The 15,978-nt window shown below is 38.2% G+C and overlaps 7 protein-coding genes across 7 annotated transcripts; 3 read left to right on the top strand and 4 right to left on the bottom strand.

Annotated features, from left to right (window-relative positions):
* Positions 1 to 8: 8 nt before the first annotated feature.
* BRETT_002674 (uncharacterized protein) lies at positions 9 to 1,610 on the bottom strand (the record flags this gene model as incomplete). The annotated part of the gene is made up of 1 exon (XM_041281196.1): positions 9 to 1,610. The coding sequence occupies one exon, from the start codon at positions 1,608 to 1,610 to the stop codon at positions 9 to 11; it is 1,602 nt and encodes a 533-aa protein (XP_041138987.1).
* A 401-nt stretch (positions 1,611 to 2,011) lies between these two features.
* On the top strand, positions 2,012 to 3,097 carry BRETT_002673 (uncharacterized protein; the record flags this gene model as incomplete). Its single annotated transcript, XM_041281195.1, has 1 exon — positions 2,012 to 3,097. One exon carries the CDS (start codon positions 2,012 to 2,014, stop codon positions 3,095 to 3,097), a length of 1,086 nt encoding a protein of 361 aa, XP_041138986.1.
* Positions 3,098 to 3,582: 485 nt separating this feature from the next.
* BRETT_002672 (uncharacterized protein) lies at positions 3,583 to 4,902 on the top strand (the record flags this gene model as incomplete). Its single annotated transcript, XM_041281194.1, has 1 exon — positions 3,583 to 4,902. One exon carries the CDS (start codon positions 3,583 to 3,585, stop codon positions 4,900 to 4,902), a length of 1,320 nt encoding a protein of 439 aa, XP_041138985.1.
* Positions 4,903 to 5,876: 974 nt separating this feature from the next.
* BRETT_002671 (uncharacterized protein) lies at positions 5,877 to 7,184 on the bottom strand (the record flags this gene model as incomplete). Its single annotated transcript, XM_041281193.1, has 1 exon — positions 5,877 to 7,184. One exon carries the CDS (start codon positions 7,182 to 7,184, stop codon positions 5,877 to 5,879), a length of 1,308 nt encoding a protein of 435 aa, XP_041138984.1.
* An 824-nt stretch (positions 7,185 to 8,008) lies between these two features.
* BRETT_002670 (uncharacterized protein) lies at positions 8,009 to 10,042 on the bottom strand (the record flags this gene model as incomplete). Its single annotated transcript, XM_041281192.1, has 1 exon — positions 8,009 to 10,042. The coding sequence occupies one exon, from the start codon at positions 10,040 to 10,042 to the stop codon at positions 8,009 to 8,011; it is 2,034 nt and encodes a 677-aa protein (XP_041138983.1).
* A 1,282-nt stretch (positions 10,043 to 11,324) lies between these two features.
* On the top strand, positions 11,325 to 13,793 carry DRS1 (nucleolar DEAD-box protein required for synthesis of 60S ribosomal subunit; the record flags this gene model as incomplete). The annotated part of the gene is made up of 1 exon (XM_041281191.1): positions 11,325 to 13,793. The coding sequence occupies one exon, from the start codon at positions 11,325 to 11,327 to the stop codon at positions 13,791 to 13,793; it is 2,469 nt and encodes an 822-aa protein (XP_041138982.1).
* Positions 13,794 to 13,937: 144 nt separating this feature from the next.
* On the bottom strand, positions 13,938 to 15,869 carry BRETT_002668 (uncharacterized protein; the record flags this gene model as incomplete). Its single annotated transcript, XM_041281190.1, has 1 exon — positions 13,938 to 15,869. One exon carries the CDS (start codon positions 15,867 to 15,869, stop codon positions 13,938 to 13,940), a length of 1,932 nt encoding a protein of 643 aa, XP_041138981.1.
* Positions 15,870 to 15,978: the final 109 nt, after the last annotated feature.

The raw sequence follows: 15,978 nt of genomic DNA, 5'->3' as shown, positions 1-15,978 counted from the left end.
TGCCTCTATTAGAACAAACCCTCAAGATCTTCATCGTCAGATTTCTTCCCTTTCGAACCCTCTTCCTCCTCATCATCAACATCCATCTCACTGGCATTATTCTTATTGTCTTCTTCATTCTTTTGCTTCTCCTCGTTTTCCTCTTTATTTCCCTTTTCTGGGTTTTCCTCAATGATCTGGCTCTTCTTGATATCCAACTCTTGCCGAAGCCGATTTATCACATCGTTTATTCTGTTTCTCATGATTGGATTATTGGCCTTTTCAAGATCTTTGTGCTTCTGTTCAATTGTCGACTCCAACTCAGAGATTTCCTCCATAACAATTGCATTGTGCTGTTTCATTTCATCAACTTCTCCGCCTTTCGCAAACGTCCTTGCTTTTCCTGTCGTTTCGTCTTCATCTTCGTCCTCATCTTCATCCTCGTCTTCATCTTCATCTTCGTCTTCATCTTCATCTTCAGATGATCTATTTGCTCCTTCTTCCTCTTCCTCTTCTTCCTCACCTTCTCCTTCCGTTTCCGTTGGTGCACCTTCAACTATTTCCTCTTGCTCTCCTTCATCCTCTTCCACCTTGGCCTTGGTCAAACCTCCTATATCTTCATCGCCCTCCTCCTCTTCTTCTTCTTCTTCGGAACTTTCCTCCTCACCAATCAATTTATCCAATTCACTATCCAAGTCCTCCTCATTCTGCTTTTCCGTACTCTCACTAACTCCAGTAATAGAGCTCGTAGTGCTCTGAGTAGCGCTGCTAACTGCAGTACGTTGATGCTTTGATTTCTTCTTTCTTCTTCTTCTATGCAGTCTTCTCTCCATTCCAGATGAAAGCGCGAGACGAACTTTAGGATCGTCCAACATCGAGGAGTCTATAAATTCGTAAGTGCTGGTATCCGCCTGCTCATCCAGCTTAAGTAATCTATCAACTTCATCCTCCACATTCTGTATCACCTGCTCTTCATACCTTTTTTCAAATCTGCTCTTGCACTGAATCATCGGTTCCGTTATTCCGTCCGGATATGTTTCTCCGTATTCACTATCCACAGGTATTTCATTGACTTCCTCTTCATAATCCAATTTTTTCACTATTAGTAGCATCTGGCACACGTCCATGGTCTTGTATATACTCTTCTTGTTTATACTTTTATGCACTTCAATGATGGTTGGTAGATTCACCAACTTCCCCCCGTATATTGCTCCGTGAATTTTAAGAACTGCTCTCTTTCTATCCTTCCATTTAACAGCAATGCCGTTCATATCCCCAGATTCAACACAAGCACGGAGTGTATCAAGAGATTCGTCTGGAAGCATTCGAAGAATTATACCATCCTCCATTAATGGATCATCCTCACGCTCTGGATCTTCGGAATCATAACCATCTGCAGGAATCATCGTCGGTTTCACTCTGATAGTGGGCATTTTCTTCTTGTGAGTTTTTAACTTTATCCTAGGAAGAGATGTGCTCTTTCTACCCGATTGACTTTTTTTAATCACCTTCCTCTTAGTTCGTTTCGGCTGCTTTAACTTAATCTTCGTTGTCTTATTACTCCTCATCACATTTTCCTCATTCTTTACTCCACTCACTCTTGTTGATAACTTCAATGTGATTTTTGGCATTGCAAATGGCTGTTATTGCTAGTACTAAACTGATCTAACGAGAATAGTCCACCTGCTTTTCGAATTAATATTTGAATATATATTGTTTAACTTGATAATTTAGTTTTAAGGAAATTAGTTTCTTTGGGGACCAAGGAATAAACAATTGTATAATGTCAAGCAAAGGATTATTTACTTCGTTGCACATGTAACCCCTGAATTATCTTTATTTTATTTTTTTTTTCTTCCCCCTCATCTCCCTCGAACTCCCTAAATGATTATCTGAACCAAACTTTTCACTATTTGAAAACTTACTTTGTTGAACATATATCGTGGAAATAACCTGATTTGGCTCTTGTAATTAGCAGCATTGTATCGATTATACTTTCAGCTGCCAAGAAGCTGTTGAATTCTTTTGAAAAATGGGGTTGTATGCAACATTGCGTGGCATTGGTGCCCAGTCTAAGTCATACACCGATGCAATGAAAATGATTAAAGAGAAAAATGTGGACACAAAGCTATTTTTCGAGCAGGATACATTTGCAAAGATATTCAAGAGGCTAAATTTGAGGAAGCAGTATCCTTCTTCATCAGAAAAACTAAACATTGTGGACGTTTGTACGTCTTTTTCCCCTTTTGCGTATTACATGCATCAAGAACTCCACCCGAAGAATCATGTTTTATATCCGGAAAGCCCGTCAGCCGGCGCATTCTGGAAGCAGATAACGGATAAAGACCCATTGATGAGAGATGTGAAGGTTGACCTTGGCCAGGCCAATAAGCTTTTGAAGCATTCATTCATTAGAAAGGCGCTGAATGAAAAGTGGATCACCCCTCAGGAGCAAACAGATCTCTCTAAAATTAACGATACTCTTCTATTGGTAGGTACATTTATGGGATTTACAGGGTCGCGATCACTAAGAGTCCTTTTATTCTTCAATCAAATGAAAACATCCATTTTCCAATTTAACAATGTCAAATTTTTGGCGTGGATGCAACCATCCGAATGCTTAAAGTTTATCGGACCAATGGGGTCACGGCATAGAAGATCAAATGCTTTGATGACTAATATTTTTTCTGATGTGAAAGTGATTGCCTATTCGAACTTCAGTAAATATAGACCCGCAGAAAGGTACCTTACAAAATTATATCCAGATGCAATTCAACTTCCTACTATGACCGCTAGGAAAGATGCATGCCTTGTCGAGTTTCAGTCAAATTACTCCAAATTTGATATCAAATACCCAGATGAATTGCAGGTTCTGATTCATAAGATGCTTATCTGTCCAAGTAACAGGGTTGTGGATAATTTGTATACGCTTGGACCCGGTGCAGAAGACTATTTTAAGCAGCACTTAAGTGACGATCTTTTGCAGAAAGTTCTGCCCTATGTTACCGAGGAAGAATTTGTTAAAATGAGCGAAGTATACTATTATTGGCCATTTAAGCCTAATACCGAGCTTGAAATGTTTTTAGGAACGCCTACTCCTATAAATGAGGATGATTAGAATGTCGATTGATGTGTCGTACATATGTAATTTTTTATATAGACCTTGTATATATACTCGGATTCCTTTTTGTTTTTTTAGCATATTCCAACTTAATACAGATCAATTATGTTGATTATGTTTATAATTGAATACCAAAAACTATCATTTGCTTTTGGATCGGCTATCATATTCGTATTTAGCATGCTATAATTGTTTGTCTTGGATCTGTAGAAAGAATCCTTGAAAAAAATTGCATGGAAGGGTTTTTGTATTTTTTTTAGGGGGTGCGACCTTTCTTGGCAATCTTCGGAAAATTAAATTCGGAATCGAGCGCCAATTTTTTTTTCTCTCGATGTTCCTCTACTTTCCATCTGAATTTTTCGAAGATCCGTAACAACCGTCTGTGGGAAAGCAGCTCATGCGAAATATTAGGCTTTTGATAAAGTCTTACTTCAAATTCAATTAACCATTATAATCGTGTTGATAGAATTACAGATGCAAGAATGGATGATAATGATAGAGCCTTGCACTTAATTGTTGATGCAAGCGTGTTGGTGTATGGTGGTTTGAATCAATTGGAAAAATGGTATGAGGATCACCAAAATTACAGACCCGCAATATATTACATTCCGGCTTACACTTTAAGAGAGTTGGATTTTCTAAAGAAGTCTTTCAATCCGGTTGTCTCAAGAAATGCCCGGAAAAGTATCAAATTCATAGATCGGGCTGTTTCGAAAAGTGAAAACGAGACAGATGCCGATGTTGATGTTCTCAACACCCCTTTGCGCGATGTTTCTGATTTTGAGAGCTATAACAAGACAAAGGAGGAGTTCGAGCGTCAAAAGATGCTTTTGGATGCAACATTTGCATTAAAGTCTTTAACGATTTCCTCCAAGGGTGGAATGAATGCTGACCTGGACGCAAAAAGAAGGGAGGAGGAGCATGATTTGTATGACAGAATGAATGGTTGTGGAGAAACTGATCATTCGAAAGAAAAAGGAAGCTTCGAATCTGAAGAGGGGTTGTTTGTACAAGATGTAACCCCACAAAAGAAATTAGTTCGTTCGGAGTTTGTTCTCGAACCTCCTGAAAAAGCTGGACCTATATGGAAGATTGCATCCTCCTATAGGGAGAGAACACCTTTAAAAAAAGAATTTCCATCGTTAGCTGCCTCAGATGGTAACCAGATTGGTGTGTTTGGTGGTAGAATGTCTGGAAGCTTTTCATCCGTTCGGGCGTCTGGCAATACTACTTCTTTTGATGGAAAGTATTCTAATCAAGATAAGGAAAAGGTTAGTGTGGTCCAGTTGACTGAGCATGAGATAAAGGAAAGGATGAAAAAGGAGGATCAGACGCTCGAGGAGATTCTGAGTGAGATACATGGAGCTAATGAGGGTAATGAGAAAGCTCGTATTCCAAAGAATTTGAAGCTATTGATCAGATCTGCCATTCAGCTCCAACGTATTGACAATAAGAACAGATCCAAATTGCAAAGAGTCAACTGGATAGTGATATCAGAAGACACGACTACCCAAATATGGTTGAAGTGTTTCAAAATTCCGGTTATGAATATTTCAGCTGCAAATGGTCTTCTTTTAATAGAAAAGAAAAATACAGAGAGTATTACGACGAAATCAACAGCTGACAAAGAGGTTGAATTTTCCCACTCCATGAAGAGTAAAAAGAGCAAAGGCTATAAAAAGAAGAGGGGATTTAAGAAGAAGTCCAGTTCAAAGTCCACAGCTACCTCCATGGCTGATAATAGTTCTTTTGCAGGAGTTACTTATGCACCACGAGGAAAAGGAAAACTTTGGACCCCATGATTTTATCTAGGATCACAGACTATCTGTGGTCTTGTGAAACAATTGAACCAATCAAATATTTTTGTCAACGGGAAAAGGAACAATTTACAGAATATAGCGGCATACCTTGTGTCGATATTTTTTCCTTCTTCCGCATTTCCAGAATTCTGAAATCTATCTGCATAGTCAACAGACTACACCAGCTTAAACCATTAGCTGTGTTTTTTACTTTTCTGGGAGGTTGCGAACTGTTGAAGACTATGGACTGTTTTTGAGTATAACTTGTCTTTTAGTAGAACTGCGGTATTTAACTACAACAAATATCATATATAATAAGATATGTCTTACAACAATACATGCTTATCACAAGTTCCCTCACAAAATCTACAACTTCTACTTAAAATGTAAGATAGGAGTCATTCTTCCAGCTATTTCCAACATCTCCTCTAGTTTGCAAAGATATTTCAGACAAAGTCAATGGTTGTATTCATTGAACATCAATTTGATGCCCTAACATTAGAGATGCCAGAAAGAAAAGTATAAAATATATTGTGTCATCATGTAGATCTTTGCAAAAAAAGAATTGAAGTTTTGGCTATACACAGAAACCGACTGAATAAACATAGTCACTACCACGTTGTTATTCAATCAATACTGTTTACTCCTAAATTTTCATACCGAGATAGTTAGGTAATTAAATAGGCTTGTCATAAATAACAAGTATGATTTAGTTATGAAGATAGCTACAGGAATAACTCTCCTTATATAGATAGTATTGGCACGAAAAATTTTTCCCAAAAATTTTGTCAAGAATTTCGTACCATTCAACCACACTCAACCATATTAAGGGTTAGCACTTACGTAATTATGCAAATAATGAAAGGGCTTCCCGCTTCTTCTTGTTACAAATGTGGAAAAAGGATTATGCTGTATCCGACTAGTAGTTTTTTTCACAGATTGTTTCTCTTTTTTTTTAATTATAAATTTATATAATGTTATTTCATCGATGCAAACAACAAGCGAACATTGTGATCAAACACTTTAAACTGGAATATAAATCTCGTTAAGACGTACTGATTAATAAACAAATGGGAATCCAGCATAAACATTTCCGCAAGTTCCAACCTTAGCATTTCAGGCATATTTTGCATTCCAACAACCTTACAATAATACCGCTGTTTGTAATTTTTATCCTCAATGAGCTTTAATGACAGTCTCAAACAGCCTAAGATGAGACGAAATATATTTCGGCTATTAACCGGACTCATCTGAATTTCTCCCTCGTCTTCTGGAGGGGCCTCTAATGGGACAACACAAGTCATATTACTAGGTTTAAGATTAAACACTGTGTTGAATAGAAAATATGCTGCAGTAAGTAAAGAAGCCGTAGAAGGACAAAGAAGCCTGTTGACACGTTCTAAATATTTCGTAACGCTCATAGGAGGAGATTTCTTGAGATAAAACTTCGAACAAAGTTCTTCATGTAATTTGGCGTCAATATTTATATGATAGCATCCCGACACCTTCTTGAAATCATCGGAATCAAGACTCATATTGGCTAATTCATCAAAGTTCGAGTCGATTTTCGAGTTTTGCTTGAGTGGAATTTCGAGCCGTTCATTTGACCTGCTCTTCAATTTCTGTACGAAGTTATGATGCTGTTGTTTGTGGGCATCTGCCATTTTCATCATATCTTCCTTGAGCATAACAGGAAATGGATTTTTCAGCTCTATATTGTCAAGAGGTTCTGAAGGTCCGTTTGCTTTAAATTTTTTGACTTCTTTTTTCATTTCCTGACGATCAACAAGTATATCACCCATTCCCTTAAAAATTAGCGATCTTAAATCAATGCTTTTTTTTGGATTCTCTTCAATTATTCTATATAATTCCATGAGATCATCGACAAGTCTTTGAAAAATAGCCATAGATGCAATAGGCTCCAAATCGGATAGACTTACAAGCTCATTTATTTCTTTTAGCATTAGATTATCTATATCCACACTTGAAATAGGTGGCGGACGTGGTTTATGACTGTGACTGTTCCCTTTGCTGTTAGTTGTATTTGTATTTTTTTGTGAAGCTGATAGGATCCCCCATGTATTTGTATCTACCCCATTATTCTGCATCACAACTTCTTCACTTTCTTTTCCGTTTAAGTCATCTATGTTATCGCCAGGTTGAAAACGTTCCACACACTCCCCCGCATTTTTGTTTTTAGTTTCACTCCTCAAGTCATCGGCATCATCGGTAAATGTAGGTTTTTGTGGTTTAAGTCGTACCACTATCTCCTCCTGTTGTTGCATTGTCTATATATTAAAATGTGTTGTCTGTAGTTCTGAGACAGAGACTTTCAAAATTATAAGTGTAAAGTAGGAAGTGGCCTTGATTAAGATATGTGTATTTATTACTGATCAGTGTACTTTTTGCCACGTGTACCGGCCAAGAACAGGTCAAATATTGTCTTATTGATCTAATTATTATGTATTGTTTGACTATATATCAAGATTTCTGTATACTTACTCATGAACGAATACAAATTTTGGAGAAGTAAAGTTCGGTCCTGCACCCCTCTACATGCTCAATCATGGGGACCCTACCTCTTTTTATTTTTTTATTCAATTTTTTTTTCAGCAAATTCTGATTCATTTCTTGTGCCAAACCAACCCTAATCCGAATTCTTTTTTGTTGCCTTGTCTTTCCCCACGAAAAATAACGCTTGCGAATCTTGCAGAAAAGAAAAAAAAAAGTCATTTCTCCCACCCAAATATTCTTTTTCTATAGAATTCAGATCATTGTATCATTTTTTACTCACGCTTTTTCTTCTGTCAATGCAGCACTTTCCGTTTGAAGGTAAGTGAGGATTTCCCATGTCATACACATACAGCACCAAACAAAGTTCTCTTTTGTCTGTAAGGTCAACTTTGGCCTATTTTACATAATATCAACAAGAGTTTTAAATTTTCTGATAGATTATTCCTAAAAATTGAAAGAAAAAACAAGCAGATTAGAATGTAGGTCCCCCATCTCTTTTTTTTACATACTAAAAAAAAGCACCATGGCAATCACTAGTATCGCCCATGTTTTTATATAAGTACAACACACTCTGCGCTTTTATTATTTGTTCCGCTTACAACTCATCATGATCCCAATCGTCGTCCTCATCTTCATCAGCATCTTCATCGGCCTGATAAGCCTCACCTGCATCACCTTCTGCACCTCCGTAAAGTTTAGAAGTTATTGGGTAAGCAATCTTGCTCAACTTCTCCTTCTGCTCATCAAAGTCCTCCTTAGATGCATCTTCCCCGTTGTCATCAATCCACTCAAGAGCTTCATTGACAGCATCCTGAAGAGTCTCCTTGTCTTCATCAGAAATTTTCGAGCCGAATCCGTTCTCGTCACTAATCTGGTTCTTCAAGGAGTGGGCGTAATTCTCGAGGGCATTTCTGCTCTCAATTGTCTCCCTTGTCTCCTTGTCCTCTTCAGCAAACTTCTCACCCTCTTCCACCATCTTATCAATCTCTTCCTTTGATAAACGGTTCTTATCGTTGGTGATTGTGATGGAGTTCGACTTACCAGTTCCCTTGTCGACGGCAGAAACCTTCAAGATTCCGTTCGAGTCCAAAGTAAAGGTCACCTCAATCTGAGGGACACCTCTTGGAGCTGGTGGAATGCCGTTGAGCTCAAACTTTCCTAACAAGTTATTCTTACGGGCCATTGCTCTTTCTCCCTCGTAAACCTGGATAAGAACAGTTGGCTGGTTATCCACAGCTGTGGAGAAGATCTGAGACTTCTTTGTTGGGATAGGCGTGTTTCTCTTGATCAAAGTTGTCATAACACCACCCGAGGTTTCGATACCTAAGGTTAATGGGTTCACATCAATCAAGACAATATCCTCGACACCCTCCTCACCAGAAAGGACACCTGCCTGAACAGCTGCACCGTAGGCGACAGCTTCATCTGGGTTGATGCTCTTGGAAACCTTCTTTCCTTTAAAGAAGTCCTCGAGAAGTTCCTGAACCTTTGGGATACGTGTGGAACCACCAACCAAAACAACATCATCAATTTCGGACTCCTTAACCTTGGCATCCTTCAACACCTGGCGGACTGGCTTCAATGTCTTCTTGAAAAGATCGATGTTCAATTCCTCAAACTTGGCTCTAGTCAACGTTTCAGAGAAGTCAATACCATCAACAAAAGAGTCAATTTCAATTCTGGTCGACATCTGCGACGATAACGTTCTCTTAGCCTTCTCGACCTCTCTCTTTAATCTAGATATAGCCCTGGCGTTCTTACTAATATCAATTTCATGCTTCTTCTTGAACAATTTGGCAAGGTGTCTTGTAACACGGTAGTCAAAGTCCTCACCACCCAAGTGAGTATCACCTGCAGTGGCCAAAACTTCAAAGGCTCCACCGGCAATCGACAGAAGAGAAACATCAAAAGTTCCTCCACCCAAGTCGTAAACAATGATCTGTTTCTCTTCATCACCCTTATCCAAACCATAAGCAATAGCAGCAGCGGTAGGCTCGTTCACAATTCTGAGAACATTCAAGCCTGCAATTGTACCGGCATCTTTGGTGGCCTGTCTTTGAGCATCATTGAAATATGCAGGGACAGTAACGACCGCATGGGTGACTTTCTTTCCTAAGTAATCCTCAGCAATCTGCTTCATCTTACCTAAGATGAGAGCCGAGATTTGCTCAGGGGTGAAAAACTCTTCCTTGTCATTAACTGCAACTTGAATGGCTGGACGTCCTTTCTTGTCTACCACCTTGTAAGGCATCCGTTTAAGTTCCCTTTGAGTTGCCTTATCGGTAAATCTTCTTCCCATCAAACGCTTAATATCGTAAACAGTGTTGTTTGTGTTAGAAGCAGCCTGATTCTTCGCAGCCTCACCAACAAGTCTTTCACCTTCAGAAAATGCGACATACGAAGGGGTGATTCTGTTACCTTGATCGTTGGCAAGAATTTCAACTCTTCCTGACTTCATCACACCCACACACGAATAAGTCGTACCCAAATCAATTCCAATCACTGTTCCGTAATCTTCTGCCTCTTTATCTGCACTGACAAGTGACTTTCCACCTGTGAATGGAAGCACTAGGAGAAGCACAGCGTACAGCAAAATGGCTGCAATCGAAGCGGTCGAACGCTTTAACATGATTTTGTATATGCCTCGATGTGTTCCCTATATTCGGTTTTACTCTGTTCTTAAAGCTGAATATGCGAAGCTCAAACAAAAGAAAAATGAAAATAAGTACTTGAATTCAAACCACTATAAAAATCGGATTCCTTCAAGAAGCCTTTTATCCCAATTAACCGTTTGTTTGTTCTAATGTGATTGGTGCAAGAACAAGAAACTAAGTAAAAAAGAAATAATAGTGATAGGTTATAGAACTAAGCAAAAAAAAATGAAACGTAGCTTTTATAAGTAAAGCAGATGTGCACTTGGAAAGATCAAACGAATGAACGGAGTCGTCGCATTTATATACTTACGCATGTGTCCATAATTTTCAGAGACGCGAGTTTTCGTTTTGTATTCCTCTTACCGGACAATAGGACCCAGATTTGTACAATTGTCATCTATTTTTTACCCGGTAATTTTTTTTTCTTCGACTTTCTCTATTTTTCTGACACGCTCCATCAACCACATGCATGGCTTTACCAGGAAGTATGGAGATGAGATACAGTGAGAAAAAAAAAATTAACAATAAATCATTATGATTTCATCTGGCTCCACCTTAAATTTACAGTTGTACTATTTGCCACCCCAAAATATATTTGGCGTAGTTAGAACATACTAATTGTTTACTTGTTCTCTGTCTAGTAATTAGTGTTCTACATCAGAAAATCGCCTATTGTGAGTTGTAAACATGAACGACCGACGACCCTCAGCATTCTGAACAGGTTTTTGTGAGAGAATTTTGTGCAGCTGCTGCGTACTTCTGTTACAAATATTTAAAGTTGTTTCAATACTACAGGGAATGTATAACTTATATATACATTGTTAAATTGTAACATTCGTAGGGAATCTGTGGGCTATATGGGTGAAGACATTGTAATTTTCAGGAAATCCCTCTCTGACCCTTCTAAACAAACTCGTTCCAATTTGTGCATCAATCAGGTAGGTTTATTTTGTTCAGAAGTATTTACGTGTCCTCTTTTTTTTCTCGCATCCGTTATTCCTTCCTCCCTCCCCGCATAATACAGTCCGCTCAACCACTTTTTTTACCAAAGTATTTCATCCCTCAAATGTCTGTGGCGGTGTAAAAATTTGGTGGCTATGTAAAAATTTTTCTGGGTGAAAATTTTCTTCTTATCATGCTGAAAATTTCATTACCAGGATGCTACAAGAAGTTTATAAAGCCATACAGCTTGGTATAATGCTCTGTGATCAAAGAGGTGATCCTTCCATAAAAAATTAAACGATAATCATCATTGAAATGGCAAAGAGTATTAACAACAAGTTTAAAAACTTGGACTTTATTCCTACCATATCGGATAGTGAAACCGAAGATATTCCGGATCTTGATGAAGAAGATGAGGTTTCTAAGAATACCGAGGAAAAAGCAAAAGTTATCGAAGCAGAAAGTACATCCCTGTCTGGGAGTAATAGCAAGAAAGGTAAATCAAATACTTCTACTAAAGATGATGAAAATATGATGAATCCGGATTTTGTCTTTGATATGGGAGACGATTTAGATACAGAAGGTTTTCAGGGTTGGAATTTTACTGCAGAAGAAAAAGAAGAATCATTTCAAAAGAGAAAGGATGTCGACTTAGATGGAATTATAAAAAGAAAAGGTGGATTAAGTGGAAAATTGCAAATCAGTGATGAGCCTGATAAAGAAAGTAAAGATGCTAACGATGACAATATTGAAAAAAATAGTTCTGGTAAGGATATAGAGGAAAACAAAGGTGCTACTACAAATTCATCTCTGTCTGATGATGATGGTGGTAATGATGATGATGATGATGATAATGATGATGATGATGATGATGATGATGATAATGATGATGATGAACTTGCACTTGATGGCTTTGGAATGGGTGTTGGTGAAAAGGTTTCAAATAATGATACAGTTGATAAGTCAGGTAAGGAAGATATTACCGTCAAGAATGATTTTATAAAAGAAAAGTTAGATGATATCGATACAAAGATAGATTCGAAGAACCAATCACAAAATGACGATGATAGTAAATCGGAGGGTGTTGAGGAAAATGAAGATGAAGATGAAGATGAGGAGGAAAAACAAGTAGATTCCGCAGAAGCCATCGAAAGATTCTACGACAATAAAGTTGGTGAAGAAGCAAAGAAGTCACTCTTCAAAGATTTTCAATCTCTAAATTTATCAAGGCCTGTTCTTAAGGGTTTGTCTACGCTTGGATACACACGGCCAACCCCAGTTCAGAGTGCAGCAATTCCTATTGCATTAATGGGTAAGGATGTTGTTGCCGGTGCCCAAACCGGTTCTGGTAAAACGGCTGCATATTTGATTCCTATAATAGAAAGACTTCTTTATAAGCCGGCACATGTTGCATCTACCAGAGTGGTCATTATGGCTCCGACAAGAGAATTAGCAATTCAGGTTGCGGACGTCGCAAGGAGAATATCGCAATTTGTTAGTGGAATTACCATTGGAATGGCAGTTGGTGGTTTAAGTCTTAGGAAGCAAGAATTAGAGCTTAAGAAGAGACCGGATATTGTCATTGCCACACCTGGTCGTTTTATTGATCATGTGAGAAATTCACCCTCTTTTAGTGTTGATAATGTCGAAATTATGGTTTTGGATGAAGCAGATCGTATGTTGGAAGAAGGATTTCACGCTGAAATTACAGAGATTCTTCAACTCCTTCCTCAAAAGAGACAAACTATGTTGTTTTCAGCCACCATGAACTCTAACATCAGTGATTTAATTCAGCTTTCACTTCAAAAGCCTGCCAGAATCATGATTGACCCTCCTAAGGCTGCTGCTTCTGGTTTGCTTCAGGAGTTTGTGAGAATTAGAAAGAGAGATGGGCTCAAATCTGCCCTATTATATGATGTCCTTGCCAAATTGGATTCTAACAATCAAAGCAGAATTATTGTTTTTGTGGCAACAAAAACTCTGGCACATAGACTTCGTATTGTTATGGGACTCTTGGGTCTTAAAGTCTCGGAATTACATGGTGCTTTGTCTCAAGAACAGCGTTTGGATAGTATAACAGCATTTAAAAAGTTGACGGTGCCAATTCTTATTTGCACTGACTTGGCATCCAGAGGGTTGGATATTCCAAAGATCGAAGTTGTTATTAATTATGATATGCCAAAGAATCATGAGATATATTTACATAGAGTTGGTAGAACCGCTAGAGCTGGAAGAGATGGTAAGTCTATATCATTTGTGGGAGAAAGTAAGAGAGAACGTCATATTGTTAAAGAGTCGATCAAGCAGATTGAAAGTTCACACACTGGAAAAGCTGTGAGTAGGAAAGTTGATTGGGCTGAAGTTTCAAAGATAAACTCTATCATAGAAACAAAAAAGGATGATGTTGATGATGTTTTAAGTGAAGAAAAGGCCGAGAAGGAGTTATTGCAGGCCGAAATGGAATTGAAGAAGGGTGAGAATATGCTGAAATATAAGGATGAAATAGAGGCTCGTCCGAAAAGAACCTGGTTTCAGACTGAGCAAGAGAAAAAGCATGACAAAGTTGTCTCTGCTCTTGGTAAAATAAAGAAGGGTCCGAACTCCAGAAAGAGAAAGGTTGAGGAGACGGCGAACTTAGGTAAGGCAAGGAGCTACAAAAAAACAAGAAAGGACAGAATGGACGATCAAAGTGGTCGGCGTAAGAGAAAGGAAATTACTGAGAAGAAACATAAAAAGAGAGCACGCATGGCTTACAAGAGAAAGCAGAAGCAGGCACAGAATTAAGACATATAAATTTTTGGAGATACTGACTCGGTAGTAATAAAAATTCATGGAAAATGCAAACACCTGTTTGAAATAGACCCGAAACAATACATTAAGCTGCGAATGTAATTTATAATAATAGCAAGATAAAAAAAAAAAAATAGACTATTCAAAATAAAAACCTGAGGCGATTTGCTGAAGTTCCACTGGTTCGAAGGTTGGGACCGGCTTCTGCCGAAGTTTTTCAGTTTCTTGAGAATCTTCCAAGTCAAGAAGCTGGATCTTAGTTCGAATATCTTTCAAAATGTCTATTTGATTAGTGGTATCTTTAGATAGTGCCGAATTATCATCCATCAACATTCTCAAGCCATCCAACCACGAGAAAAGTTTACCTTCGGTGTCAACATAGAAGTCAAAGACTGATCCCTTGTCGGTATACATACTAATTTGGCTAACCTTTAACCTTGACGATATCGTAATTAAATTATGAGCAGTAAAGTCTTCATTCTTCTTCTTATAGTCAACTCTGGTAACGTTCTTAAATTCTATAATAGCACCATCCTTATCAATATTTGGTCGGTGTGCATGCTTTCTAGTAAATTCCTTGTAAACAAGCGATCTGTTATTGGAAGAGAGTGTCAAAAAGTAGTACACTGGCTTTCCTTGTTGAGGTCGTGAATCAAGAGGGTTATTTATGTACACCCAAGAACCCTTAGAGAGCTCAAAGAAACGTTGATTTCTAACAAATTCCAACACTTGCTTATTCAATTCCTTATTGAAGCTCAACAACGAACTGCTCCAGTAAGTTAGCTTATCTGATTCCAGTTGCTTAAGCTGGAACTTCTTAAGATCTGAATATTTAAGCTTCAAAAGACGTTCATTTAACGTATAATACGGTTGCGAACGTAGAATATTGTCACAATAAGAAACAAGTGTTGGAACTAGCTTTAGGACACGATCAAAATCATCATCCTCTGCCTTAGAGAGCATCCAAAACTTTAATGCACATGACATAAAGCTATAGTACAAATCACTGTTAAAGTATGGAACCACTAAAGAAAATCCAGGGTACCTTTCTGTGTCGATCCTTGCAAGTTGATTCGTGATAGCAATTGCAAATCTCATCAAAGGGAAGTATGTACGCTGATCTGCAAACATTGTGTGTTCAGAAAAATTCTTTTTGAATGTCATGTTAGGGCTTTTCAGCATGTAAATCAGGTCCAATGCACAGGCTGGTGTAAAATGACTTTGTATGTAATTTGGGAGATCTGTCGAAGTGTCAAGACCAATTTTGACATAGTCTGCAGTAGCAGCATTCTGAATGGAAGCATTATGCAATCCAGATTGTTCTCCTCTAGTAGACGTTTTCCCCTCACCAGATCCGCATTCAGACATCATTCGAGACATCGAAATAATACTCTCATTTGTTAAAGGAGAGAAAACATCCGACTTTAGCGATGAATTTATCAAAAAATGCAAAATAAGCATAGACGACTTCTTAAGAGAAGGTATTGAATCCATGTGTGCCTTGAAATCATACGGTAAGGAGGAAATTGAATCAAAGAAATGGCATTCCATGAGGCATTTTACCTCGTGTATAATTATTGAAGCATCTCCTAACTGAAAACTCCGATAAAGAATCTGCGAGATAAAATCAGAGATTGTTGATGACACTCCAACGTTCTGGTCGCTTAAATGAGATGCTAGACTGTCAAAAATCGAGTTGCTCTCGCAAATAGTCCAGAGCAGAGAATCGTACATGCTTGCAGTACGGTTCTTGGCCAATGATCCAGTCAAAAATGAAGTACAGATCACAAGAACAGCATTGTAAGGTTCTGGAGCAACGTTGGCTTTTGCTAAAACGCCGAAAAGTGCACTGAAAAGTTTAGAATCAAATAATGAGAAGAGACGATCGGACTTCGGTAAATATTGCATAGCCTTAGCTAAGACAATCAATGAGCTAACTTTAGCAAGCTCACTGCTACCCAGGATCGAACGCTTTAAAGTTGTGACATACTGAATTCCTGTTTCAATATCCAACTTTCTCTGTTGATTCCGCAGTGTTCGAAGTGTTTGATTTATCGAGTTGTAATCCATCCTATTGGCAACTAGTAATTGTATAAGTATGCTTTCGACTAGGAGTTGTTGTCACCTTCCATTAAAAGTAGGGGGCCCATACTTTAGTAATGAAACAAAAACATAAAAA

The sequence above is a fragment of the Brettanomyces bruxellensis genome, chromosome 9 (assembly GCF_011074885.1).
Source record: "Brettanomyces bruxellensis chromosome 9, complete sequence".
Lineage (NCBI taxonomy): Eukaryota > Fungi > Ascomycota > Pichiomycetes > Pichiales > Pichiaceae > Brettanomyces > Brettanomyces bruxellensis.
Note: the sequence above shows the minus strand (reverse complement) of the source record. Positions and strands in the feature narration are given on the sequence as shown.